The sequence below is a fragment of the Sceloporus occidentalis genome, unplaced genomic scaffold, assembly GCF_023333645.1.
Source record: "Sceloporus occidentalis isolate IW3139 unplaced genomic scaffold, rSceOcc1.0.p SCAF_118, whole genome shotgun sequence".
In the NCBI taxonomy this organism is placed as follows: domain Eukaryota; kingdom Metazoa; phylum Chordata; class Lepidosauria; order Squamata; family Phrynosomatidae; genus Sceloporus; species Sceloporus occidentalis.
The window spans coordinates 2,672,501-2,699,634 of record NW_028317098.1 but is presented as its reverse complement, the minus strand read 5'-3'; the positions used below and the strand labels follow the sequence as shown (position 1 = coordinate 2,699,634).

The 27,134-nt window shown below is 39.3% G+C and overlaps 1 protein-coding gene across 3 annotated transcripts in view; it reads right to left on the bottom strand.

Annotated features, from left to right (window-relative positions):
• Positions 1 to 3,065: 3,065 nt before the first annotated feature.
• LOC149282362 (hippocalcin-like protein 1) overlaps positions 3,066 to 27,134 on the bottom strand; it is a 101,366-nt gene continuing 77,297 nt past the window's right edge. For all 3 annotated transcript variants that reach the window (XM_089498296.1, XM_089498294.1, XM_089498297.1), the window contains 3 exons: positions 9,619 to 10,021; positions 7,896 to 8,001; positions 3,066 to 4,225 (listed from right to left, as the gene is read on the bottom strand). In XM_089498296.1, coding sequence (XP_089354422.1) covers positions 4,128 to 4,225; positions 7,896 to 8,001; positions 9,619 to 9,996 — 582 coding nt within the window. In that variant the 5' untranslated portion in view covers positions 9,997 to 10,021 and the 3' untranslated portion in view covers positions 3,066 to 4,127. The remainder of the gene's footprint in view (positions 4,226 to 7,895; positions 8,002 to 9,618; positions 10,022 to 27,134) is intronic.

Sequence of the window (27,134 nt, the reverse complement as noted above, 5' to 3'; positions counted from 1 at the left end):
ACTGATAGACACCTGATTAAATCCCCTTACTTGCCAATATGTATTAGGCTGTGTTGTTTTATACAAATAGAGTGCACTGCACTTTTTGTGACCTTTTAATTGCAACCAAAGACATTTATCAACGAATAGTGCTGTTTTATGTCATATTTGTATACGACTGCCCTTCAACACTGAGAAAAACTGATGTCTTCTGTTGTAGCAAGTACAGAGGGGATTCCTATATACTTGCGTTACTTACACAAATCTGCCAACTATTAATTTTTTCTGCCGGTGGCATTTGTAAAGTTGCAACCATTTTTATAGAATATTTGATTTTTTTAAAAAATTGATGTGGCTTCAGCCGCTGTAAGGCTCTTCAAAATTAGTCATTTTCATTGGCATTATGTGAGAAATTCTGAGTGAAAGAAGACATGGATTCCTAGTTCACCTTTGGCTCTTTGAAGTTGTTTACCAGTTTGGCACCATGCAGAAGGATGTTGCAGTTTTCCAACTGAAATTTCTATAGATAACAGTACTGTTTTTTGACTCAATCACTCTCCCCAAAGGTGTCTTACAACAAATTGTAAACAATACTGTGCAAAGCAATAAAGTCATTTCCTGGTGCTTCGACTTCTGCTTTTAGATCTCTCCAATGTTTATCTGCATCCTTTCATGTTCAGCCTTGAGACCTGGAGTGCTTACGTTTTATTCTTGTATGCCCTTGAGCTGCAAAAGCAAGCAAAAGTAAGCGGTTTCTTGTCTACAGAAGCAACGTTCTCAGAGTTCCTTGTAAGATACAACGAACTCAACTGTCATTGTTTTATGTAGTGCTATGTGAGTGGCATTCTAATTCAAGCCAGAGCTCTGGATCTAGCATAAGGGCTCCTGAAGATGGATGGGCTCTTTCTGTCTGTGGAATGATTTTGGGTTCATTATTCCATTGGTTGAACAGAGAGGAAGGCAATCTTCATTGCAGTCCCCTAAAAAATAACATTTCAGAGATTACTGGGAAAGGAAGAAGAATCCTCTGGAGCAGTAAGAGAGGTGGTGCCAGAGACTGCAGAGGGAAGGTGGGATTAGGAGAAAAAATGTATCCCCTTTTTCAGTGTTAGCTGAAGAGAACCCCACCTGAGGGTGGCTGCCATCAAAATAAAACTCTGGACCCATCAATGTGAGATGAACATTAGAGTTGTCTAATAAGCCACATTTATTTCAATGGATCTACTGCTGAAATCAAAACTGGATTTAGTTTTATTAGAAGACTGGTATATAACTTTTAATGCAATATTCCTAGTGTCTTCCTAAGCCTGAACCTGTGCTCAGTTTGCCTCACTTAAAACACAGAAGATCACTAGATTTTATATTTATTTATTAATCCTTGTCTCTCATCTGTTCTGTTGGATTTTGTTGCGGGGGGAAACCTCTATTACAATCTAGATACCATCCACCCATAAACCAAATAAAATAAAGGTATGTAGAGAGATCTTCTAGCACCTTTGAGACTAACTGAAAGAAAGCAGTTGGCAGCATGAGCTTTTGTAGGCTTCAGTCTACTTCCTCAGATGTTTTTGGACTAAAATAAAGGTAGTAGCATTTGTTTCCAAGCTAACAAGTTTGGTATGGCAGCCTTAACATGCTTTAGAATGCATCCACATGGGACATTTTTACAAGTGAAATGTGGTCTTGCAGGACAGCAGTTGCTCCACGATCTCCACTTTGCTCACCTTTAGTTTCCACTGGTCCATTCTTCATCCATACTGTAAACCCATGATGAAAACTTAAATTACTCTTTATGCATATCTCTATCCTCCCCCCAAAAAAACATTGTTCACCTGTTTCACACTTGCTGTGGCTATTTTCTGTTTTTAAAGAGGGGGCTTCTAGTAATTTTTATTTCACCTCCCCCCCCCCCCCCCAGTTACCGTACCATACATATGGAAAACTCCAGGAAATAGCATTTTTCATTTGTCCCTTTATTTTTCCCAACCAAGATGGTCATGCAATATGGACATAGATTTCCACCAGTATTTGAACAGACAGCAGTTTTATTTAGTTCAGTAGCCACAGCCATGTGGACACAACTTAGTAATGCAGAAGGGAAGCTACATTTCACTGATGGTAGTGTAAGCAATTTGTCTGAATTGTACATAGGTCCTAGCAGGTGGCAGTGCGAGGGCAGAGACTTAATGCAATGGAGCTGGCATGATGAATCCAAGTTCAAATATGAATGAACCCTCCAAATCATTACTATCCTGTTTGCTGCTGGTATTTGCTGTCAAGTCAGCTTTGTCTTATGGCAGCCCTATAAATAAGACCTCCAAGACATCCTGCTATTGATAACGTTGCTCTGGTCTTGCAAACAGAGAGCTGTGGCTTTCTTGACTCAATCAATCCACCTGTAATGCAACCTTCCCCTTTTCCTACTGCCTTCCACTCCCCCCCCCCCAGCTTTATAAATTTTTTCAGAGAGTTACGACTTCTCAGGTTATGTCCAAAGTAGCTTTACTTTAGTCATTTTGGCTTCTATTGAGAAGTCAGGCTTGGATTTCTTCTAGAATCTATGTATTTGTCTTTTGTGAGGCCCACAACTATTCAGAGTTGAATCAGAACTACAAAATTCCTCCAGCATCCACATTTTGAACATTAAATTCCATCCACCCTTCATCAGCTTTCTTCACTGTCTGGCTTTCACATACATACATAAAAAGTGGAAATAGTATGGAATGGATGATGCTGACTGGTATTCAGTGAGCTTGAGGATCTTACCTGCTGACTTGTAGAACCTACAGTATTTGTCTTAAGTGGCCATCAGGGCAAAGATGCACCCCTCCAGTACTGTAGCAGCAACTGTGCCTTGAGTTCCTTTTCTCAATTTCTTCTCTGCTTGGTGTGTTTAGACACACCACTCAGCTCCTCTCCAAGGTATAAGGAAAGAGGTCAGGCTTGGTTCATTCACTTGCTGTTACCAGTTCCCAAGATCTGTGAAAACTAAAAAATCCTGTTTCAGTGAGAATCACTGACCATTGCTTTAAAGATAGCAAATGTCTTGTGTGCAAACCTGCAGGTGATTAAAATATGACGCAGACTGACAAGAAAATGAGTCTTTATTTCAACTGACGTTTCTTGGTTTTAGGCAGATATTAAATAACACTGGAATGCACAGGACTATTAACAGAGATGGACATCAACAAAGAAGGAGGGCCATAGTAAGCGCATGTCAAATCACCTCACCTCACTCAAAAGCCATGTCAAATGCTGCTGCCGCCACAAGGAGTGGCACTTCACCGAGAAACATAGAAGTACAATTTTATTCCTTTTTAGATTTCATTAACATAATAAAATGCTCAATCAATCAACAGTAAAAATAAACAAAGTGTTGCAATTGGTAATTAAAACAATGTTATATTCACAAACAGTTAGTCATGCAATGCCTTATAGGCAACTTTGCTATGCATAAATATAACAATTCTCTCTCGCTCTCGCTCTCTTTAAAAAAAAGACTGAAATAATCACATACAACAAGAAATAAAGCATGAGTTCTACTTGATATATTAAATATGACCTAAATATTAAAATTTTACTTCACCATATATATATAGTTTATATATATATATATTTATATATTTAATAGAATGGAAAGACCATTACATTAAGTGCAAGCAATTTTCCTTACAGAAAGGAAACTGGTATCATGCTTTTAAAGTTTATTATATTTTTACTTAATCTATTCCACATTTCATAGCCATTTTCTGGGAAGCAAATAATTTGCCTTTCATTTGCTATTGCTGTGCTGGGCACAGTATTTCGTTTAGGGGGATATGACAAAGTCATCTGTTCATATTAACCAAGTGATGTGGAATAACTCCCCTTAACCTGCAATGTAAACATATCCTTGAGTTATGCTAGATGTGTAGAGGAAGTGAAAATATCATGGACAGAAAGGGAGGGAAAAGATGAACTTGTGGAAGTTGGAGGAGGAGTTGCATCAATGTTGGTGCGAGGAGTGAGGCTGTCTTTCACTTGGACACACAGATTTCTGGCAGCAGAGTCTCATCCTCTAACCACTGAGGAATGGTTAAGAAGGCATCCATTTACGAGCAAAGCTTGAACAAGCCAGTCATTTTCTTTGCAAACTGTCCAGAGTTTAATTAAAACTGACTTGCACTGCTTGGATCACACTGTAACAACCGCACGATAGAAGGATCACTCTTGGCACCTTTAATAAACTCTTCAAGAGATAGTTTACCTTGAAGGGAAATGGAAAAGGAGACAATTAAAAACAATCTTTTTGCCAAAAACTGGCAGCCAAATGTAACTTGTAAAAATAAAATAAACCCTAATGATATGAAGATTAAAAAACCTATTCTGTTGCCAAACAATTTTTATGACAGTTCTAACATCTTCCAGATCGGGGAGTGTTTGGATAAAATGCAAAGAAATTTGCACTCCAAATTAAATAAAATGGTACTAACAATGTCTTCAGCTACTCTCAATAATTTTTATTCAAAAGAAGTTGGCAGGCAGTTTTTTTTTTTGGAAGGGCTGTCAAAGGGAATCTTGATTAATCCAGACTTCAGAACAACAATCAGAGTAAGAACCAGACCAGATTCTCATATCCTGTTACAAATCCAAAATGTTCAAGATAAATGCAAAAACATTTCACAGAATTCTTATCAAAAAATCGAGCACTGATCCATTGCTTCCTTGAAGTGACAGCTAGGCTGAGGTGTGAAGCTACATAAACCCAGACAACTGAATCCTAGGGAGATATACTTTTGAAGGAAATACAAATGTCCTCCCTACACAGTGTTATGACATACAAACCAAGGGTGCCAAAATATTTGAAACTGGAGTGCATCCAGACTGAAAAGTTTCAGATTTTCTTCCTGTTCTTTCTAATTTTATACTGGATTAAAATAAACTGACCTGAGGAGCTGGTATTAAAAACTCTCTGATCATATGAGAAGCTGTCAGAAAATATTCTGGGAGAAACAAAATATGTATGGCTCTCCAAAATAAAATCGGTAAGAATAGGAACAAAATCTGGAACTTTTTGGGTTTTCTAGTCACCCTGGATATGCTGTAAGATGGATGTTAAATACAGCTTTTCTTCAAAACTGGATTCTGGACCTTGCTATCAGAATCAATGCCAAAATATCTCCATAGAACACTGTATAATCATGTTCTGGCTTTCAAATGAGGACTGGCTTACGCATTATGAGAAACATAATGGATCAGATACTGAAATTAAAATCCCTGAGTTCTCCCCAGCCCTCTCCACCATTTCCTAGATAAAAGGTAGTTTAAAGATTTCCCTAGACACAATATTGCTATGTTGTGACCTTCTCTGTCCTAATTTTGAAATCACTGGTTGCTTCTGGCAGGGAGGAGACAACTTTTAGCAAGCAGATGTCTTATACCCTCTATAAATTCTAGCTTCACCTTTGAAGTATTATCAAAACAAGCTATCTAGCTTCTGCTTATGTGCTTAGCTCAAGGATCTTCCCTGTAACCATACTTCTTGGATCAGCAAAGAAAGTGACTAAGCCATATTCTCAGGCAACAATTTTTTTTTTACAAAGGTAAAGTGTGTGTCAGTATGGGAGATTTCCTGCAAACTACAGGTTGAGTCTCCCTTCTTGGAACAACAGAAGTGTTTAGAGTATTTAAAATTTTGGAATTCTGGATAAGGGAGAATTAACCCGTACTTAAATAAATGCCATTCCTGGATGTTTCCAGGAGAAGCCATTAGCCTTCCCCACTTTTTGCCAGTAAAAGGATGGTTCGGGGGAATCTGAGTGGGGTCAGAGATAGCTTGTGGCTCCACAACAGCACCTGATCCACCCTGCTATAAAGAAAAGTGATACATGTATTTAAAAGGATGATTTGGTCAAGCATAGATAACTTCCATGGTGCAGGCCTCATTTGTGCTTGATTCCAGGAACATGTCAAGGCTGGACAAGCAACAGCTGGGACATGTTTTATGTTCTCTGTGTAACTCTTTTATAGCCACTTCAAGGCCATTAATGCAAAGTGGCAACTGCAGAGCTGCCATCCAGTTCAAGAAGCTTATACCAGTGACCCTTCTGGTTTTAAGTTCTTCTATAAGAGATGCAATTATGACTGTGTAAACTATGGCAATGGCAAATCTTCTCTGAAGAAACTTGCAAAGAAAAGCTCATGATAAGTTTGCCTAAGAGTCACCATAGTTGGAAACAATCTGAAGGCACACAGCAACAACTACAACAACAGCAACAGCAACAACAGCGATCTGCACTCCAAATGTTAAGCCAAATGCTTGTATATACTCGCCGAGCATTCAACAATTCTCCAAGAGCCAAAATACTTGCCCTCCATCAGCTGCTGCTACTCTTTCTCTGGGGAGAGAGAATGGAGTAGCAGCCAGCAGAGGGCTTCAAGTGAAGCCTGGAGGGTTGGCAAATTATACACAGAATATCCTTTCCTCCTACAAAACCAGAAGATCTGTAGTCCTCCTCATAAGTATCTGCCAGGACAAAGGAAAAGACATCCTGCACATCATTACTATGTGAATGGGCAGCATGCAAAAATTTTGCAGTATTTATTGAAATCCTCCATCAGCTTCTAGACTCCCCTCTTTCCTGTAAACAAAGTGGAAGGCTTTGTCCTTAGATGGAGAGCAGTCCATGGAGGGCTGAGGTGCAAGCATAAGTGAGGCTAATTTTGTGTTGGGATGCTTGCATATTTGAGTGACCCAGTTCCAATTTCTTACTCCGTTCTCAGGTGCAACTCTTCAGAGACACTGGCTATTTACTGCATTAGTTAGTGTCCTGCTCTTCTGATAGAAAACTTGTTAGTATGAAACACTGATAAAGAATACTCAGTTTGGAGCACTGATACTGATTTACATTTGCTGCTCTTAAGAGACCTAAGAAACTGAGTGTAACACATTCCAACATAATTCTTAACCCAATTTCAATTCCTATTATGAGAAAAATTTCCTTCATGTTAATTTTGCCAGAGGGAAGGTTATTCACCTTGGAAACATGTAGTATTTTACATCTCATAAAAGCCTGAAGAGGGAGCATGCATACTCTGAGAATGCCATTATCCTCACCAGAGAAGCTGAATGCTTATGAAGCAGGGATATTTTGATTGGCTACCCCTTGTGGGGAGATTTTCATTACATATAATCACACCTATTGGGTTATGTTCTTCCTGCCTTCTTCTCGTCACTGTTACTTTCCATTTCAACAATTAATTTTTTGTGCATTCTCTCATCATTAGAGGATTAGTGTTTTACTCCAAAGAATTCTTAGCACTCTTGCAAAGATATCATTTGCTAAAAACCAAATTAGCCATATGTACATATCTGGAGTCATACTGCAGGCTTGAATCCGTGTGTGTGTGTGTGTGTGTATATATATATATATGAGGTTATTTTTTAACAAGAGCTACAGTGCCTTAACTGTTCACCATAGCACTCTACTAGCTAAGTGACAATGCCACTGACTGTGTCAGGCAGGGACCTCCTTCAACCTGGCCTATGGCTGGGGGCCTAATCTGTGTTCAGCCTGCAAATGTGGTAGCTGACAAAAATCCTCATCTTGAGATCTGGACTAACTGTTGCAAGTGCTGTGTGGTCACCTTCACTACCTTCCTTTCTTCCCTGCATGAAAAAGATAAGAAGAAGGAGCAAGAAAGGTATGTACACATTCAGGTGGTGTACAGCAAGAACATCAGGAGGTCATATTTTTCCTAACACTAAGGAAGCTGCAACTTTATTTTATTTAAAGTAAAGGGAAAGATAAGATTTTCAAGCATAAAGAAAAATCTTGACCATTTAAATTTCTTGACCCTGGGAGAAAAAGCTAAGAATACACATGCATCAAAATGTCTGTTACATCTGTCACAGAGATTTGCTGCAGAAATCATACCATCATTGTTTGTGTCCATCTGTCTGAATATTTTGTCTGTTCGTTTCTCTGGAGTAGATTCATCCTCTGGCATTTTCATTACAGAAGACACCATTTTGTAGATTGCCTACACAAGGACGAAAATAAATGTTAATAGACTTTGTTAGGTCTGTACACCAAACATCTAGCAGAATTTTAGGAAACTATACTGAAAAAGGCTATGGAAAAGAAATGATATGCAAACTACCAGCTCTTTCTACATTTTTAAAAAGCAAAATCAGCGTGTGCAATCCACTTTGGATACAATGTATCCCCCACATATTATATCTGTAAGGTGATATTCAAGCTTGAGTTAATAGCACAACAAACCCCTATTTATGATATCCCTATTTATGATATCCCCATTGTGATGTCCATATTATAATTTATCTTTGTATGCCTATGAAGCACCAAGCTCAGTAGCACAGTACATGCTTCATAAGCAGGTGGGTTCTGGAAATTAGGGATGGGATATATTCTTTCCTGAAATCATGGTGAGCTGCTACAAGTCAACTGAAAGGTCCAAACTCAAATTAATTATCTGCCTGTTTTAGGGGTTGTGCCAGCTTTAATGGACGGTCTGCACAGAGCCTTAGCAATCTTTCTATGTGCTTGCATATGTGCGTGTTTGGCTTGTTTACAAATTGTATGGTGCTGTATTTTCCTGTGTTTTGCATAGACAGAGATTGCCTTGCTCTCCCTTCAAAAAAAGAACAAGGGAAAGGAAAATGCTGTGTCCCTTGGGAAACTATTGTGATTGAGGCTAAGAGTGTTCTGTGTGTATAATATGGGCAGGCAAACTTGTGTGAGTGTGTGCGCGCACACACACACACAGAGGCTGCAATCCTGTATGACTAAGTATAGTATAGTAGGTTGAGCCATATATCTCCCCCTAAATTGTCATACATATCCATCTCCTGCTATGTGGGGAGCAGCAGGATAAGCAGAAGCAAGTCCCTCCAGCCAGATGCAAAATGATTACAACACCAATGGGACCTCCAGAGGACACTAGCAGATCTTGGCACCAGTATCATCATTTCACACCTGACTATGCGGAAATGACTTCTGTCCACTCCCCATGATGCAGGGAATGACCACAAAGGGAGTTTCAGAAGCCAGTGGAGGGGTGCAATGGAAACAGCAGCAATACCAATTCCTTTAACATTCAAAAAATAACATATGAATGCATAAGAGAAACTAAAGCATGTGTATGCCCCTAACAGGATGCCAGCCACACACTGTAACACATACATATAGCTCTAAAAAACCTATATTTATAATTAAATAAGATATAACATGAATTATATCCAGACTGGGCTGGCAAATCTCCCACTGCTTCCCACAGCAGTCCCTCCTATACTCTGAGAAAGGTAGATGAGCCCCCTGCTGAATGGGATAGGCTGTCCTGCTGATGGGAGGAGGATAAAATAAGGTTGAGAAAGCTTCTGGGAATAGGAGCCCTTTTCACATATGAAAGACAAACCCTGCACCCAACCATATAAAATAGAAGATAAATACTCAGTTGTTGTTCAGCTGCTTTGTACTTAGCTAGCAAGCACTTTTCCTGCAATCTGCTCCAGGTCCACAGGATAGAAATCAGGACTATATACCTTGTATGTTAAATATGCCATGCAGGTGCTGAGTAAGTACTAAAGGAACTGGAATAGATGGTTTTAATGCGCACTTCTGCCATTAATTTTCTCACCTGCACTATCTCAAGCATTTCAGCACGGCTGATGTAGCCATTGCCATCAAGGTCATACATGCTGAATGCCCATTTCAGCTTCTGTTCCAACTTTCCTCGGGAAGTGACACTCAGCGCAATGATAAATTCCCGAAAGTCAATCGTCCCATCGCCATTGGTATCAAATGTACGGAACACGTGCTCTGCAAACTTCGAGGCATCACCATAGGGGAAGAAATTAGCATATATCTTTTTGAATTCTTCAACAGTCAAATGGCCAGTTGGGCAATCTTTTAAGAAGCCTTTATACCACTCTTGAAGCTCGTGGTCTGTGAATTCAGTATTCTCTCGGAGATCCTGGAGAACTTCAGGTCTTAACTTACTGTTCTGTTTCCCCATTCTGCTCTTGGTTGGTGTTCAAGTTCTGCAAACAACAACAAAAAACAGGTCATTCTTACAGTTGCTGTTGACACTAGAGATAAAAATATTTTTGTATTAAAATTTTCTTTTAAAACTTCACATCTTACTAAATTTTCACTTTAACCACACAAATCTATGTACACGTAAATACATTTAGGCTGTGTGTATGGTAATGTAATTTAAAGGCATTGTTTTAATTTTTCTAATTGTTGATGTCACAACTATTGCCATTACATTCAGGAACATATGGGAATTATGATTTATGAATAACGTGACTAATGTTAGCATGAGTAAAATATTAAGGATTCTGTACCGTGTGATATGGGAGGAGGTCAAAAGGGTATGGCACCATAGGTTATTGCAATGAGTGACCCCAAACCTAGTGACACCCCTGACTAGATATTAAACATACAGATGAGTGGCATGGATTTATGGACTGAACACAAAAGATTAGTGCCAAGATTTGATAAACAATTCCTTGAGAAGAAATTCCCTGCACTTCTCTCTGTACCTTCCTTCATGTTTATTGCTGTTAACAAGGTCTATTCTGGTTGACATTAACCAAAAGGATTCAGGCCAATAAATCAAAGAGAATTTGTGCCCTATTATTGTAATTGCTTTTAATAGTCCTTCCCAATATAATATTTCAAGACATATTTATTGCAGGTACTCCAGCAATGTTTCCAAATCATTTCCAAAATATTGTCAGGTTTATATATGGGCACAGTTTCCAAACACTAACATTTTATAAGAATGTTTTTCTTAGTTGTATAAACTAACACTGACTAACATTTTCCACCATCAAAAGGGGCAAGGTGTTGTCTACATGCATTTCACATGTTATCACTCTGGTTTCCCCCAATGTTCCTTGCTTTATTCAGATTGTGTAGAACATGGACTATAAATGTAGTGCTTTCATTTTTCTCAGTCTTCTGTTCTAGCAAAATATACACAGCTGCATAGAGAAGATTGGCCCTTGCGGTCTCTTCCAACTCTACGATTCTATGATTCAGCAGCTTCAAGCCAAATAAGCAAGTGCAACAGGAAGCACAGAAGAAAACATGAAAAATAAACTGGGAGCTCCACCCATTAACAGAATCACCCCGGAGGACCTTTCCCCTCTCACTTACTAGCGCAAGCAGAAATATGTTACTTAGGGGAAAGTATTTGTAAGCAGTCAAGCAATACAGCTGATTCAGTGTGCATCTTAAATGGTTTGCAAAGGCCACAGCTTGAAAAGAGAAGAAAACATTTATAATTAAGATCCAAAGAGTCCTGTTCTGTAGTCTTGGTAGAAGCATTTGCAAGGAAGAATGATGGTACGTCCAACAGTTTGTTCAGTCTTTGTGCACTGTCACTTCTCGGAAACTTTTTTAAAATAGCTGCCCACTCTCTTTGGAATGTTTTATCGTTTCTAAATGCCTTTTCAGCCAAAAGACCAATGACAATCGACCAAGATTTTCCCAATTTGTCTTTTTTTAAAATAACAACAACAACACACAAACCAGCCAGTTGACACACAGTCACTTCAGTAGAGAAATCCTGCACAAACAACAGCAGAGTGCAAGACTATGATGATGCTTTGCTATCTCACATAAACCAAGGGTGGGTGACTGTGGTTCTCCTGTTGTTCGGTGACTACAACTGTCTGAAAACTTTCACTACTGACTATACTTGGTTAGGACCATTAGAAACTGTAAGCCACAAACATCTAGCAGGCCACAGAGGCCCACCCCTGACTTAGAGTGTAAAATGTCTGCATCAGATATATGGGCTCAGAATCTTTCTTAGTTTATCCAGTTCCAAGAATCTTGTTACACAAAGATATCCTGCAGTAGGGATGGGCAACATGTGACCCTCCTGACATGACTTGATTTTGGCTCCCACCAACCCTAGCTAACATAGCTAATTGTGAAGGATGATGGGAGCTACAGTCTAACCCACCTCTGAAAGATCCGATGTTACCCATCCCTGCCCTGAGGCTCTTTTTAAAAGAGACAAGTTAGCTTTTGCTCCCGAGGCCTGCAAAACTAATTACCTTTCTGGTTACGTTTTTATAAAAGTGACTCTCTAGTTTCTTGTTTCTCAAAAGTAACTAATATAGCTACCATTCAGTTAACTTTTTAAACGAATGAGGAAATCCCACAACTGCATGATCTGTGGTACAAAAGCGCTCTCTCTTCCTGTCCACCTCATTGTTGCCTCAGCAACCTCAAAAGAGCAGGAGTCAGCAGCAGGAGGCCCAGCGTGAGCCAGCCCTTGCAGTGTTCACTTCACTACCATTTTAATGCAACCACATTCCTTCCTGTGACTATAGCAATAATGAAAATGATCCAAAAATTTCTGCAATGATAGCCATGTTAGTCTGCAAAAACAAACAAACAAACAAACAAACAAACAAACAAAAAACACTAGAAATCAAACAAAAGTCTTGTGACATGTTAAAGACTAACAGACTTTAGATGGATTACACCCCAGTTTGTCACATGCAAATAAACTAAAGTCTCTATGGACTTTTTCACACAGAGGAATGTATCACCATCCCAAAAGAAGAAGGGGGGGGGCAATCCAAAAATGCAAGAAATTACATTGTAGCTTATCACACGCACAGACGAACACAACACCCACCTGAAAGAGAAAGCAGTGCAAATGCGAATGAACTCATCACATGAGTATGTACCCATCAGCTTCCTTATTTCGAATTAGCATGTTTGCGAATGCACAGGGAGGACAGAATCCCATGGCCGAATTGGAAATGCATTTCATACTAACGCAAATGCGAATTGGCTGAGAATTTGTAGTGGAAAAAGATTTATAAATTTGATATTTTCCCAAATTCAGCTATTTCTGGGATGTCTCCCTATTGCGTTTGGATTGCTTTCCATTTACATGCGACATCATTTGAAAATTCTTTGCAAAATTACATGAAATACTTTGGTTAACCTTCCAATTTTCCCCACGTGATAAAGTCCTATGAGAGCTTTTGCCATATAACGCTTGTTAGACTTTCAGTTGCCACAGGATTCTTTGTTATTACCTAAGAAATTACATTATATCAGAAAAGAAGTGAATCTTTTCCTCAGTATTATACTGTAAGAGAATACTTAATTACTGGAAGAATTAATTAATAACTAGTAACTAATTATGCTCTCTCTGAAACACACCTCTTTCAGTGGGTCTACTCTAGGAAAGCTTAACACTGGATTTAATCCTCTGGATTTACAGTTTATACAAACAAAAATGGTATAATATAGTATATTAGCTAAGAAATTTATGTAACATTAGCAACAACCTATGATATGGAAACTGAATGTTAGCAGACCTGACACACATGCAAAAATAATGTTAACAAGCTTGCAATCAAAATATGACCTTTTATTTAAATGGCTCTGGGAGCAACGAGCTACTTTGCCCATGAGGTAGACTGTTTTAGTTATTATATGATGATAATACTATTTCTGTTTTCTGACAAAAAGTAATGGTAGTGACAACAAAAAGAATTACTGGAAGAAAACAACTTCCCCAGGTTTGTTCATCCCTCCCTCCCTCCCTCTTTTTCCTGGCTTTTCTATATGAAACTCAAGGCAACAATTGAGCTAAAGGTGTGCTGTGGCTGCATAAGGCAACCCAAACCCAGCTGCAAAAAGAGCACCAAAAAAAGAGCACACAAAAAGCACTCCATGGCGGTTCATTGTGCACCATGGAAGTGGCCAGCCTGGAAACCATGGTCCCGCATCAAATGGGGACTGAGCAGCACTGGAGCAGCCAGAGGCTGCTCCAAGCTGGCAGTCTGCTTGACCCCATAGATAAGGCACAGCTGAAATGACGACTTTTTGGCCCTGCACGTATAGTGCGAATTACACACGTATATGCCCTTAAATGAATTCTGTCCTACATCTACCTTGAATAAAGAAGCTGTGGCACATCTCCCTAATTCTGAGGTTGGGAAATGACAGCCTGAATCAGAGGGCCCTTCCCCCTCACCGTCTAAAGTTTCAGGTCAGTGGAGACTCAGCTTGGGGAACATATACATGAGGGGCACGTGTACTCCAAGCTCAGTTCCTTCCCCACACCTAGCCCCAGGCAAAGAGAAAAGAAGCTGGCTACAAGACACAAGCTTCTCTCCAATCTGACTCCCAGCTTTGAGTGTACGAAGAGTGTGCACCTGCGTGCTCCTTTGCTGCCAACACTTAGAGGCAGCATTTTTTTGGCAGTACTGTTGTGTTTAGCTTCTCCTGGGATTCGAGGGTGTGTGTGGAGGGGGAAATGTTTGTTAAAATGAAAAACAAACACACACTACACTACAGGATTTTTTCTGTATGCCTCAGTGATTTTCCAGGTATGTAAAAACAACCTCCCCCCCTGCCTTCCCATGTACCAACGCAGGGCTTGATAACACATTGCTGCCTGAAAACACTACACATGGGCAAAGAGCACAAGCCAATCCAAGATTGTCATGCCAGCAATTTTCCAGTTGGGTGGGTATCATGTGGCCAGCACACCTTGTGATGAAGAATGCTGGGACTTGTGATCTAACAATTTCTGGAGTGCAGCATGATTCCCACTCTGACCTATGCTTTGGAGGCAGTGGGGTGGAGTGCTGGGAAGAAACAAGGCTCTAACTGGGAGAGGGCTACCAGAAATGGCACTCTCCACTGCTCTCTCTCCACTCTGTTTACTTTTCCCTCCATACTTGACACTATGAAATCCTTGTCAGGCTCAGAATAAAAACCCCAGCTGCTCCTTAATAAAACGCATCAGGTTTATGCAGAAACCTGTGTTTATATCATTAGCTACTTCTGTGCTGGAGGAAAACTGTAAACATTTCCAACCTCCCAGCTTTATTGCTATTCACTGTTTGCTCCAATGGAGCCCTGCTTGGTTCCAAAATGTTGAAATGTCGAAACGAGGCTCCCAGCTGATAGAGCCGTATGCCTTGCAAAGAGCACAGGGGAACGCTCCAGCTAATTGCACACGCTGACAGCTAGGCAAATGCTTCCTCTCCATCCTTGCTTTCAAAAATAGCACTCAAAATATATGGCTTGCACCAAAGGATGGGGCGTGGAGGGGAAGAAAGGAGAAGAAAGAAACAAAATCACTTTTGTTCTCACTTAAAAAGAAAGGCAGCAAGAAACACAAGCAGGCTCTTCATGAACAGAATAGTCACAGAATCATTTTAAATGATAAGTTGAAAGGGGAAAAAACCTCTCAAAGTAACTGGTACCTTATAGGTCTGGTTTGTTTGTTTGTTTTTCACTCTCCAAAGAAGAAGTTGGGAAGTTCTGGTCCTCCAGGAAGTTTGGACTTCAACTCCCAGAAGCCTCAGCCAGCACAGCCAAGAGCAAGGGGTTCAGGAAGTTGTAGTTCAAAACATCTGGAGGGCCAAAGAGACCACACCCTTGTTTGAAAGATAGCTGCCATTTTCTTTTGAGCCTTCCCTTCTAAAGAATAAATCTCTGGGGCAGCAACTGAGCTCTGAAGGGACCACACTGGGAAACTGGTGTATGTGTGTAGGGAAGGGGGATGACAGCCAGCATGTCCTCCTAAGTATCCTGCCAGAACGATCTGGCATTATTACTGACTGCCAGCTTTAGTTCTTTTTCTTTTTGTCTTTACAGCTGCTTTTACCCTTTTGTGGGCTTTAATAACTGGGCTTGCTCTCCCTCCCACTCTCCCTTAAACCATTCTGAAGGAGAAGGAGAGCAGGGCATATAAATGGATGAAATTTGTTATCGGATCATAGAATAGTAGATCTGGAAGTGACCTGAAGCATCATCATTCTAGTCCAACCCCTGCCAGTACAGAAATCCACAGCAAAAAGCATCCCTAAGAGACGGCCACCCATCCTCCATTTAAACCCCTCCAACTACTCCACCATGTTCTGAGACAATGTTCAGTGGACCCTTGTTATACGCTGGGGTTTGGTTCCAAGATCCCCTGTGAATAACAAAATCCGTGTATGCTCAAGTCCCATTAAATATAATGACATAGCAAAATGGTGTCCCTTATACAAAATGGAAAATCAAGGTTTGATATTTGAAATTTATACTTTTTGGGAACATTTTCAAACCGTGTATGCTTGAATCCATGTATAAAAAAATTCGTGTATAAGAAGGGCCAACTGTATTTGACTTCCAAACAGCACCAGGAATTTCATCATGGATCTTTCTTCTTGTAATTGGAATCGGTTGGTTTAGGTTCTATCCTCCCAAGCAACAGTGAACAAACTTACTCCATCTTCCATATGACAGCCCTTCAGATATTTGAAGATGGCTATATCACCTCTCAAGTCTTCTCTTCTCCAGATAACTACACCCAACCTTCTAAACCATTCCTCTTAGGTCTTGCTTTATGGGCCCTTTACTATCCTGGTCACTCTCTGGACATAATCCAGTTTGTCAGTATCCTTATGTTGTTTACTTCTTCCTATATTTTCTTACCTAAGGCACTCTAGTTTAAGTGGCTGAGTGATCCCTCCTAGATATTACATATGGATAGTTTGCCACTCTTTCCAAAGTTAGCTTTCATCATTTTTTTTGTTCAGTTCTTCTGTAACAGCTGCTGTACAGTGCATCTGTCCAATTGAACAGAAGTGCATCAAACACAAGAGCAACATATTGTGAAGGTGAAATGTCTCTACCTATCTAGATGTCATATTTTTCCCTGGGGAGAACTCATGTTCCCACAAAGGCAGATTCAATGCTTTATCTCCTGTATAGATTAGCAAAAATCATAGCTGTTCATACAATGAAAACAAGTATGGGATCATTTAAATCAATTCACCAGAGAGGCAGGGGCGATAAGATGAATTTAAAATATCTTTCCCCCATAAGAGATACTAAAATAGCCAGTCATGTTAAAAAGTAGTAGCAATAGTCTGCATTGGTTTTATGAGTACATTGCAATTTTAGCAGGGTTCAGACACTTGGAATTATACTTCCTTCTTTTTCTCCAGTTTCTAGAGTTTTTGACCCTTAGACAGTGTTTATAAAGGGCTACCTGTGTATTTGTCAGATGTACTGATACTTGTTAGTACAGTACTGAAGACTACACTTTCCTATTAAAAGAGAGATAGGCAGTGTTTTTCCTCCAATGCTTCTGCATTCTAAAAAACCAGAAAAACTACACTAGGTCTACTTTTTCAGTATTTAGATTTTTTTTTTTTTTAAAAAATATCCCTGAAATATTTGATTTTAGTTCAATTTCCTACAAGGCATTTTGCTTCTTTTTAAAAAATGGATTTCTGAATGTGTTAAGCTTCAGTATAAATGTTGTGCAATCAATTTATTTAAGTAATTGACATTTATGTTAATTTATTAAGGCACATCTAATGGGATAGCCCTTAGACAAGACTTGTGCTTCAGTTAGTTTCACAAAATTAAATGCCAAATTATCTCATTAATCATGAGAAAGAGAAGATGTCTTGCTGATGGTAATCCAAACAACATTCCACTCAGTCTCTCTTTTGTCAAATCACTTTCCGACACTTTACGCCATGGAATTTGTCATGGAAACTCTTGGAAGAATGCACTCACCTGTCCTAACTTCCAAATCTAACTTACTCAAGCATTCAGTGGACAAACATGCATACTGCCTCACTAAGCTATGTACACTTTTCATGTACTGCATTTACCTACAATAAGGAATATTTTCCTGCTTTTAGTTTGTAAGATGCTTGGAATTACCAAGAGATAAAGAAACACCTGACTGGGCCTGGGTAGAAAACAAGTCAAGTACAATGGGACATAAGATGGCAGGCATCTTGAAGGCACATCATGTAGATGTATCACTCCAGATATTGTTAACTCCTAGCATCCCTTGCCAATAGCTGTGCTGGCTGGGGCTGATGGGAGATGCAGTCCAACATCAGGAGGATCACAAAATTCTCAGTTCTGGTCTAAATCTAGTTACTAGTCCGATACCCACTGAAACAATACCTAAAAGGTTAACATTTATGTAAAATCCCGCCGATTTGGTGCTTCTACTCCAGTTGGATTATATTTAGACCCATACGTACTAAAAGAAAAACATGTAAGCCTATAATCTCTCCCACTTCATCAGTTTCAAAGACACCAATTTATGCAAGTGTAGAAGAAGAAAGAGAAACTGCAGAGACACAGCAAATGCTATGCCAATATGATAGTGTCCACTTTATTCTTCCGTGCAGTTAAGTCTGTAAAATGTAGTCTGCAAAATGTCAGCTCCTGTTTCTAGCAAAGAAGCTACACAGAACATTTGTTATGAGCCAGGAGCCACATTATTAAAAAACAGAGGTGGGGGGGGGGGGGAAGTTACACATACAGAGCATTTGCATGCCATCATCAATTGAGAGACTAAACACAAGTCATACAGAAGAACCTCAGTAGAGATGACACAATTAAAATGGTTGCTGGTGCTCTGCTCCAATCATAGGACCCATGCAGGAAACATGCCAAGTGCACCCCATGCTCTAAAAACAGCTTGTGTGGATATATGTCCACTAGGACAGAGTCATTGAGGCCATGGACAGATAATCTTTTTTCTTCTTTAAAAACTGGTTTTGAATTTTAAGTAAAACATTGGCTGGCATCTTGCATTGCAGTTACGGATTAGTAACCTAGGGTTATGGATCTGCTCTGTATTCAGTAATTGCTCTGTATTCAGTAATATCACATATTCATGACTGTGGCATTATTGCCATGATTGTAAATGCTCCCCCCCAACAACCATCAGGCACATCAAATAACATCTGTTCAGCTGTTTGGGGCATTACAGTGATGGCGAACCTATGGCACGCATGCCAGAGGTGGCACTCAGAGCCCTCTCTGTGGGCACATGTGCCGTCGCCCCAGCTCAGAGTTTGCCAGAGTTTGTTACTAGAAAGTCAGAGGGACACGGCACTTTGCAATAAATAAGTGGGTTTTGGGTTGCAGTTTGGGCACTCGGCCTCTAAAAGGTTCACCATCATAGGAGAATGAAATTTCCAGCCCTTTCCTGCCAGTAAGCGAGGCTACAATTAGTAGCAGGACTTGTATTGCAATTCTGCAATTCCTTCCTGTGCCTTGCTAGTGGGAGGGTACTGAAAAAGTCATCCTGTTGTGCCCTGATCACCAACTCACCAACACAATTGCTTGATGTGACTGCTGGCTGTTAAGGTAGGTTGGGGGGGGTCAGTCCAGGAGATGTTACTTAGTTATGAATGCGTAACTAGTTTGATAATGTAGGATATCAGTGGTTATTTGAAAAACTGAAAAACCACTACATAAAACTTCACAAAAGTAAAAGGCTTGGAGTATGAACAGGGCATCATTTGTCCTGTCTATCTTTTGCTCTCAAAATGATTTAAACAGGGTAAGAAAAAGAGAAAGGACCTCAGTAAATGTACAGTAAAAAAAGAGGTGAACTAGAAATAAGGTTCTGTTGTTTTTTCAGAAAATTCAATATAAGTTACTCTTTAGATCAAAAGAGTGCAGTTTGTGGCCCTCCAGATGATGCTGGACTGCAACATTCATCTACCTTAGCCAGCATGTCCAATGCTAAGGGTCAATGGGAGTTGCAGTCCAATAATCTCATAAAAGCTTACAGGTTGTCCATCTGATTTAGATCATCGTAGCACTCATACCTTTTCCACACCAGACGCCTTTTAACTGTCAGCATCAACACTTCTTTAGGGCTTAGCATTCTTTGTGTGCAGAGTTAGTGAAACAACTCTGCTCATCATGGATACTGTAGCTAGGAGTTGCCAGCAAAATACATCAAAATACACTGTGCAATAGTAATAATAATAATATTTATTTATATATCCTGCCTCTTCCAAGAATCGAAACGGGATTACATAATTAAAATATACAATACAATCCAAACAATCAATAAAATGCTAATACTGAATTATACATCCCTATTAGTTCTTTAAAATATCCAATTGTCAAATCGTTATATCATCATAATCAGGGTGGAGCCTTAGACACAGTCTCCATATAAAATCCAGTGGATAAGCCCGCTGGACAAGATTCATCTTGAGTGCCTTCTAAAAAGCATCTAAGGTGGTAATAAGACGGATCTCTTCCGGTAGACTATTCCACAATTTAGTAAATGCTCTATGAGAAGTTGTGGTTAATCGAGTATTACAGTATTCCAACTAATTCTTCCCAGATGTTCTTACTGTGTGGGGCGGATTGTGTAGGGAGAGGCATTCCTGCAAGTAACTCGGTCCTGAGCCATGTAGGGCTTTAAAGGTAATAATGAACACATTGTATTGCGCCCAGAAGCTGATTGGCAGCCAGTGAAGAGATTTTAGCACTGGTGTTACATGGTCAAACCTAGATGTACCGGTGACCAATCTAGCTGCAGCATTTTGAATCAATCGAAGCTTCTGAACTTGATACAAGGGTAGCCCCAAGTAGAGCGCATTACAGAAATCTAAACGAGAGATTACCAGTGCAAGTCCCACTGCTTCAAGGTCCTTTAGGTCCAGGTAGGGATGCAGTTGGCGTATCAACCGAAGCTGGTACCAAGCACTCCTGGCCATTGCATCTACTTGAGATGACAACTGTAGCGATGAGTCCAGAAGTACTCCCAAACTGCGAACTTCATCCTTTAGGGTAAGTGTGACCTCCATCCAGGACTGGTTGACAAATCTCCTTCCCCGGATTTGGGGTACCTATCGCAAGTAGCTCCATTTTTCCTGGACTGAACTTGAGTTTGTTTTCCCTCATTCAGCCCATTACTGACCCAAGACAGGCATCCAGACGGGAGATGCCATCCTTAGTCACTGTAGCAGTTGGAGACATAGAGAAGTAGATCTGGGTGTCATCAGTGTACTGATAACACTGCGCACCATGTCTCTGGATGATCTTGCCCAGCGGCTTCGTGTAAATGTTAAACAGCATGGGAGACAGAATGGCGCCCTGAGGGGCAAACAATTAGCAAACAATTTTAGTGTGTTGCACCATCTAGCACTCTGGAATATAAAGGGAGCCCACATACATTCTCATTCCCCCTATAGTTTATTCTAAGAAATGTGTTGTATAATTCAAAACTTCCAAGTGTTTTGGGTTATGATAAAATCAATCAACAATCTTTTTATGAAAAATGGCTTCCTTTTATTGATTTTGTTAACACAAATCATATAACTCTCCACCCACCACCTTGCCTGTTGTCAATATGGTCTGACGTTTTTCTAACAATTCAATCTATATAGGATTATATATGTGTGGCGTTTCTGAATGTCAATTTTTATAATTGTAATATTTTGTGGTGTTTTAGCCATCTTTTATTGTTTTATTTTTTGTATAATTTTAATAATAATAAAAAAGAAGTAAGAGGGTAAGCTGGGAAACTAAACTATAGTCAGCCCACCTTATCCATGGATTCTTTATCCACGGATTCAAGCATCCATGGCTTGAAAATATTCAAAAAATATACATAAATTCCAGAGTGCACGCTTTGAATTTGGCCTTTCCAGACTAAGTTTCCATTAGACTTGCCTCCCTCCTCTACTGATATCTCTATTGTTCTGATATCAAAATTGATTGATACCTTCCCCCCGTCCCCCCTCATTTCTTGCGCTAATCTGCCCAAAATTTTAGTGTATTCCTATTGGACAGTCTTAATTCTATATTATTACAGCAAAAGTAGCATCAAAAGAGGTAAATTTTTATATTCAAATGTCAATTCAGAACAGTTGGCTTTTGTTTGAAGATATATGGATATTGAGAATTCTGTATTCCAGTAAGCTAGGCTGCAGCCAGTTCAACTGTGTTCAGTTCCACACTTGGTGACCGGATACATGAGAAAGACTTAGAAGCTCTCTAATAAAGTCATTCATTCATTTTTTTAAAAAATGAAGAAAAAACACCACGAAATTGATCTCAACCTTTGCTGAGCAACATATATATTGTGCATTTTGGTTGGCCAATAAAGGTATCAGTGTTTGATGGATTTTTGACTGGATTTCTAAATGGTCAGCATGGCTACCTCTGGATGTTTTCTCAGCCTCCTCAATAAGATCAAATGAGAAATATTGTCAACTTAAAATTTCTGTATAAAAATGCAAGACTGGAGGTATCACTATGGAACCCAAAAGCATTCCACAAGCTCAGAAAACACTGATTTCTTGATAAGGAAAAATCCAGCATGAAAACATTACTACTCTAGATATTACTTCCCACTTACAGTAATGTGCATCATGATTATTATGTCACAGAAATACACAAAGAAAATAAAGAGCCAGAAAAAATGAATGTATGGAAGCTAAACATTTTCTTTTAAGAGTGGCACCATTCCAATCATTACAAAGTAATGATGCAGAGAAATTCCAAATAAGTAGCACTCCTTAATTAGGAAAGGGGAGGTGAGGATTGGGATATAGGATGGGAGGATTAGATAGTTCAAAATAGCTCAGCTAATGGTTGAAAAGGCATTTTGGTAGCATTCTGTTTTAGACAGGCAAAGACATACATCTTTGGACAAGTCACTGACACAGTGGAACCACAGGGCTTCTTTAGGCAGCCAGGTTTGGACAATTTCCAGTTGGGAAGGAGGAAGCAAGGCAACACAGAAATACGTCAATGGAATTTAGGCAGAATATCTACTGGGAGGAAATGGTCCTTTTGACTTCAGCTGAAAAAGTTTTAAATAAATCTTCTGTCTTCAATACTGGCGACAAACGTACTGCTTTGGCTGAACAGTAGACCCACATTACTATGCTCCCCTATATTTCTGCCTTGAAAAGCACAAGATGATTTTTTTTTAAAAGTTAATTTCTAGTATTACTAGCCATATGCAGAAGAAAGCCTTCATATATAAATCAAGGGCTTACAATTTTTTTTTGCAAAACCCCTCCATCTTTGTATTCACAAAAAATCTAACGGGCACATTTAGCTTGCAGAGGTTTCCTACTGGAAATACCAGCTTTGTACAAAGAAGGAGAATAAGATGCTAAATGAAGAATGCTGAATGATACACCTCTAAATATGGTGGGATAAAAAGACCTATTGTATACACCACGTATGTAAAATAACCTTATTCTTTCTGTAACCCCTTTTGTGGACACATTAATCCACAATAATAGTTTTGTTCAGGCCTGTTTCCAAAATGGTAGATAGCCACAAAATATTTTGTTTTCCAGTTTCAATTCCAATTCATTCAGCATTGACAATTTTTCATTTAAAGTGGGATAGCTTCATATTTATTGCCTGAGGTGTACACTTTCACTCACCCATAAAATAGCTAGAATCAAATAGTAGTAAGTAAATTCATAGCAAGGAAGCAAAAAAGTCATAGGAATAGAAACTGAAAACATGGTGTATTTGGAATGACCACCAGAGTTTTTCAATTGGGATTCAAATGCAATAGAATACATACAAACAAACAAAAAACAAAAAACCCACAACCACCACCCCAATGTACTGGCAGTACCTATATCTCCACATAGCTGTGACAAATCAGTCACACTGATTTCAATGGATCTACCCTTGGTAATTCTAACATTTGATTTAGTCCATGGTTCAAACACTTCCCATTTATTTCTTCTACTACCATAACAGAAGAAACAGATTTTCATATCTTGTTGGTCACATCACAGGCCAACTGACACAATTGTTGCTATGTTACATCAAACTGACTTGAACCCATGATGATCCTAAGAATGAAGGACCTCCAGAAGACATCCACTGCTCCAGTTCTGCAAATTTAGATCAGTGGCTTCTTTTATTGAGCCAATCATTTCCTTTAATTTAATGCATATGGTGATCTAATCTGCAATGCATAAGTTTTTGAATCACACAAAAATCTCTCATGTAAGATGTTTAGGATAAAAATAATATACAAGACTATTGGTATTATATTCACCTCATATTAAATGCAGAATTTGTTCAGTCCTAATGATAGAGGAAGGGATAAACTGCACAGCTGACCATTAAATGCACACAGATGCCATTTCACAAAGGAATAGATCTCTATCTCCTTTGTCATGAAAAGATAAGTCAAGAAAGCTGCTTCACTTAAATCTAGGTCTCTTGAAAAAAGTCAGACATAACTATATCCCAACACATGTGACTTCTCTCATCCTTTATTACTAGAAAGAATGCTAAAGACAGCCCCAAAAGCCTGATAGCTGCTAAAACAAGGTCTTTTCTTAATTAGCCGTTGTGTCTTTGACCTGGATAAATAAACTCAAGACATTTTTCTGTAATATTTTCCAACCCAGTTCTGCAGAGACAGGCACAAACCAATGCTGATTCTGTACAAAAGTAACACTGATCATAAAACAGAAAAATAATTTACAATAGACATTTTCTTTTTCTACTGGCAACCAACAATCTTCCTAGAAGCAGATCAAAATATTCAAGGCATGGTATAATTCCTAGCTCTCATTTCAACCCATGCGCTCTCCTTTGCCATCACCACCATTACCACAATGACTTTTATTACACATACATTTACGGTAGCTTGCTCCTTTGACCTTATGAAAGGTTAGGTTGCATACTAATCAGGGATCAGTGAGCAGTAAGAGTGAAGTTTATTGAAACAAAAAGCAGAGACCACTGGGTGGGTACAGTAGATTCGGATTCAGAACTGCTTCTTCTCCCATACCGATGACATTTGTTTTCTACAGGATGAACTACCATAAGTGTGTTCTGTACTGAATTTTCCCTTTTTCTATCTAAAAGACATCACACCAGCTATAGTGGTAACCACAACACAAGGATATGAATGATGTTTATGAGCAAGACAATATCCACAGGCACTGATTATGTTCATTCCCTTGAACAGTACTTATATTGTCTAATCATGCATATTCACATATCGTATATACTCAACTATAAGTCAACCTCATGCATAAGTCGAGAGCAGGTTTTGGGTCCAAAAATTATGGATTTTGATATGACCCCATGGATGAGTCGAGGGCAAAACATGTAACAAAGGAAAATTATGCCAAAGAACTTAAATTCCAGAAGGCACAACTATTTGTGTTCACCCTAAATGCTGGCTGGATGAGAGACTAGAGGGTCAGTGCTTCCAGGACAGATTACCCTCTTGCCTTTCACCAGGAGATGGTTCCTTTTTAAAATAAGAGATAAGTACAGTACTTACACTGAACTGTGGATAAGTGAACTTAGGGTTTTGGGGGGTCAATTTTTGACCGACATTTCTAGACTTATAATTTGTTTCTACATTAACACTGCCAAGAAGACCCTGGTGTTTGATCCACCTCATGCTTTCTCTGCATCATTCCAAAAAGAGAGAAGTAACTGCTACTCACTAACCATTTCCTCAGGCACTGATGAGAACTCTGCACTGAAAAAAAAGTTTGAAGGCTTTGGTTTTTGTTTTGCCAAGAACCCTCAAACTTTTTTGAAAAAGCAAAACCCTTAACCCCCTCAAACTATTTTCAGTATTCAGCCACAGTGATTCTGCTAATTCAGAGGCTCCCAAAATAGTACCTCTGAATATGTACAAAAGGGGATGAATTCTCTCCAAAGGGATTGCTAACTTTTTTTCACTCAGTGTATCTTCCCAACCATCATCCCTAAAATAAAACAACCCCACAAAAGATTTTGGAGGTACAGTAATTTGAGATGACAGGGCTTGACTCTTGCCTAGCAATAGCTCAGACATCCACAGGGTGGCCCTGATTTCTTACTTTGAAACACTGAGATTAAAGATGTCTGGGAAACAACTGAAATTTGAAGCAACAAAAAGCCTGTTGTGCACCATCAGGATTGCATGGGCATACCTGATCCATAAGAAATCTTAGCTATGCTCACCACCTTCTTCAGTCAAGTGTCTCGCAATAACCTGCAGTCATCCAAAACCTAATGTAGAGCAGATATGGCCAAGAGGATTTACACACCATGTAATAAATTTATAATAGATAAACACAACCTGAACCACAAAGTTGGTGGAGTTAATCTAATATGTACAAATTCTGTTGAAGATCAGAGTTGTTTATGTAGTCACAAAATATTGAAAACTGGCATGTGTGTGCTGATAGTTAATTTGTTCTACTGCCAATGAAAGAGAGAGGAGATGGGAAGAACAAAAGATCTTTGCAGCATTAGAGTAATGGCTTCAATATTAAACAATATTAAATAAGACAACCATCTGCTAGCTTTTAAAAAAAGATAGGGGGGGGGGGAGAGAGGATTACTAAACACATCATTGGAAAAGACTTACAACAAAATAACACTTAGAATGAGATGGAACAGCCGCTCGCTTTAGTTAGCCAAGGCAGAATCACAGATTTTAGTGCAACAGGTATTGTGGGTGATGGCAGAAATGTTGGTATAGCATGAAGGTAAATATATCTAGAGGGTACCTCAGTATTTAAATATGTCCAGGACTAGTAATTTGTGATATTACTGACAGTGGGAGATCTAGCTGATTTGCAGATAGCTGTTCTGGGGCAGATTATACTGACCGTCTTTTTATTAACCTTTGCCAGTCACATCAACCTGGAATACTGTAGAACACTCACACAACTCCCTGGAAGGTTTTCAAACAAACAAACAGGTTGACAAATAGCAATGCATGAATTCAGGATGGCAGAAACCATAAAAAGTTTTTAACCAGACACAAAGGTTTGGATTCAGATTCAAAACATTTCCTTGGCATAACGTAGGAGCAAATGGAACTGGAAAACTAATTCATTTATGGGAAACAAAGACAGAGGGCAAATTCAATACTGGTGATATAGTACTGTCCTCCTGGCCAAAGTGCCCAGGGTGATGCAGAGAAATATCAGTGAAGCATCCAAAGAAGGTGAACTGCTGAAGTAATGTGACTAATACTTTTCCCTAACACTGGAAAAAATCCATGCCCTGGTTTTAAAAGAAAGTTAAACATTTAGATGGCATCAATAAATGTATCCCAGAACAGGTGGTTATGGAACTGGCCAGATGGGAGCCAATTCTGGGTACTAAAATGTGCCACCCAGGGGGTAGTAGGATATATGAGTGTTATTGAACCAACAGGACTCAGTAATCACAATACTATCAAATTAATTTATATGAAAAAGGAGAACTGCCAGGGAATGCCAACATGTTATATTTTACTTCAGAAGAGGAAAGCTCTAAAACAAGGGAACTAGTAAAAAGGGGGGTGAAACTAAAATTAACAAGGGTCAAGGGGCTCAA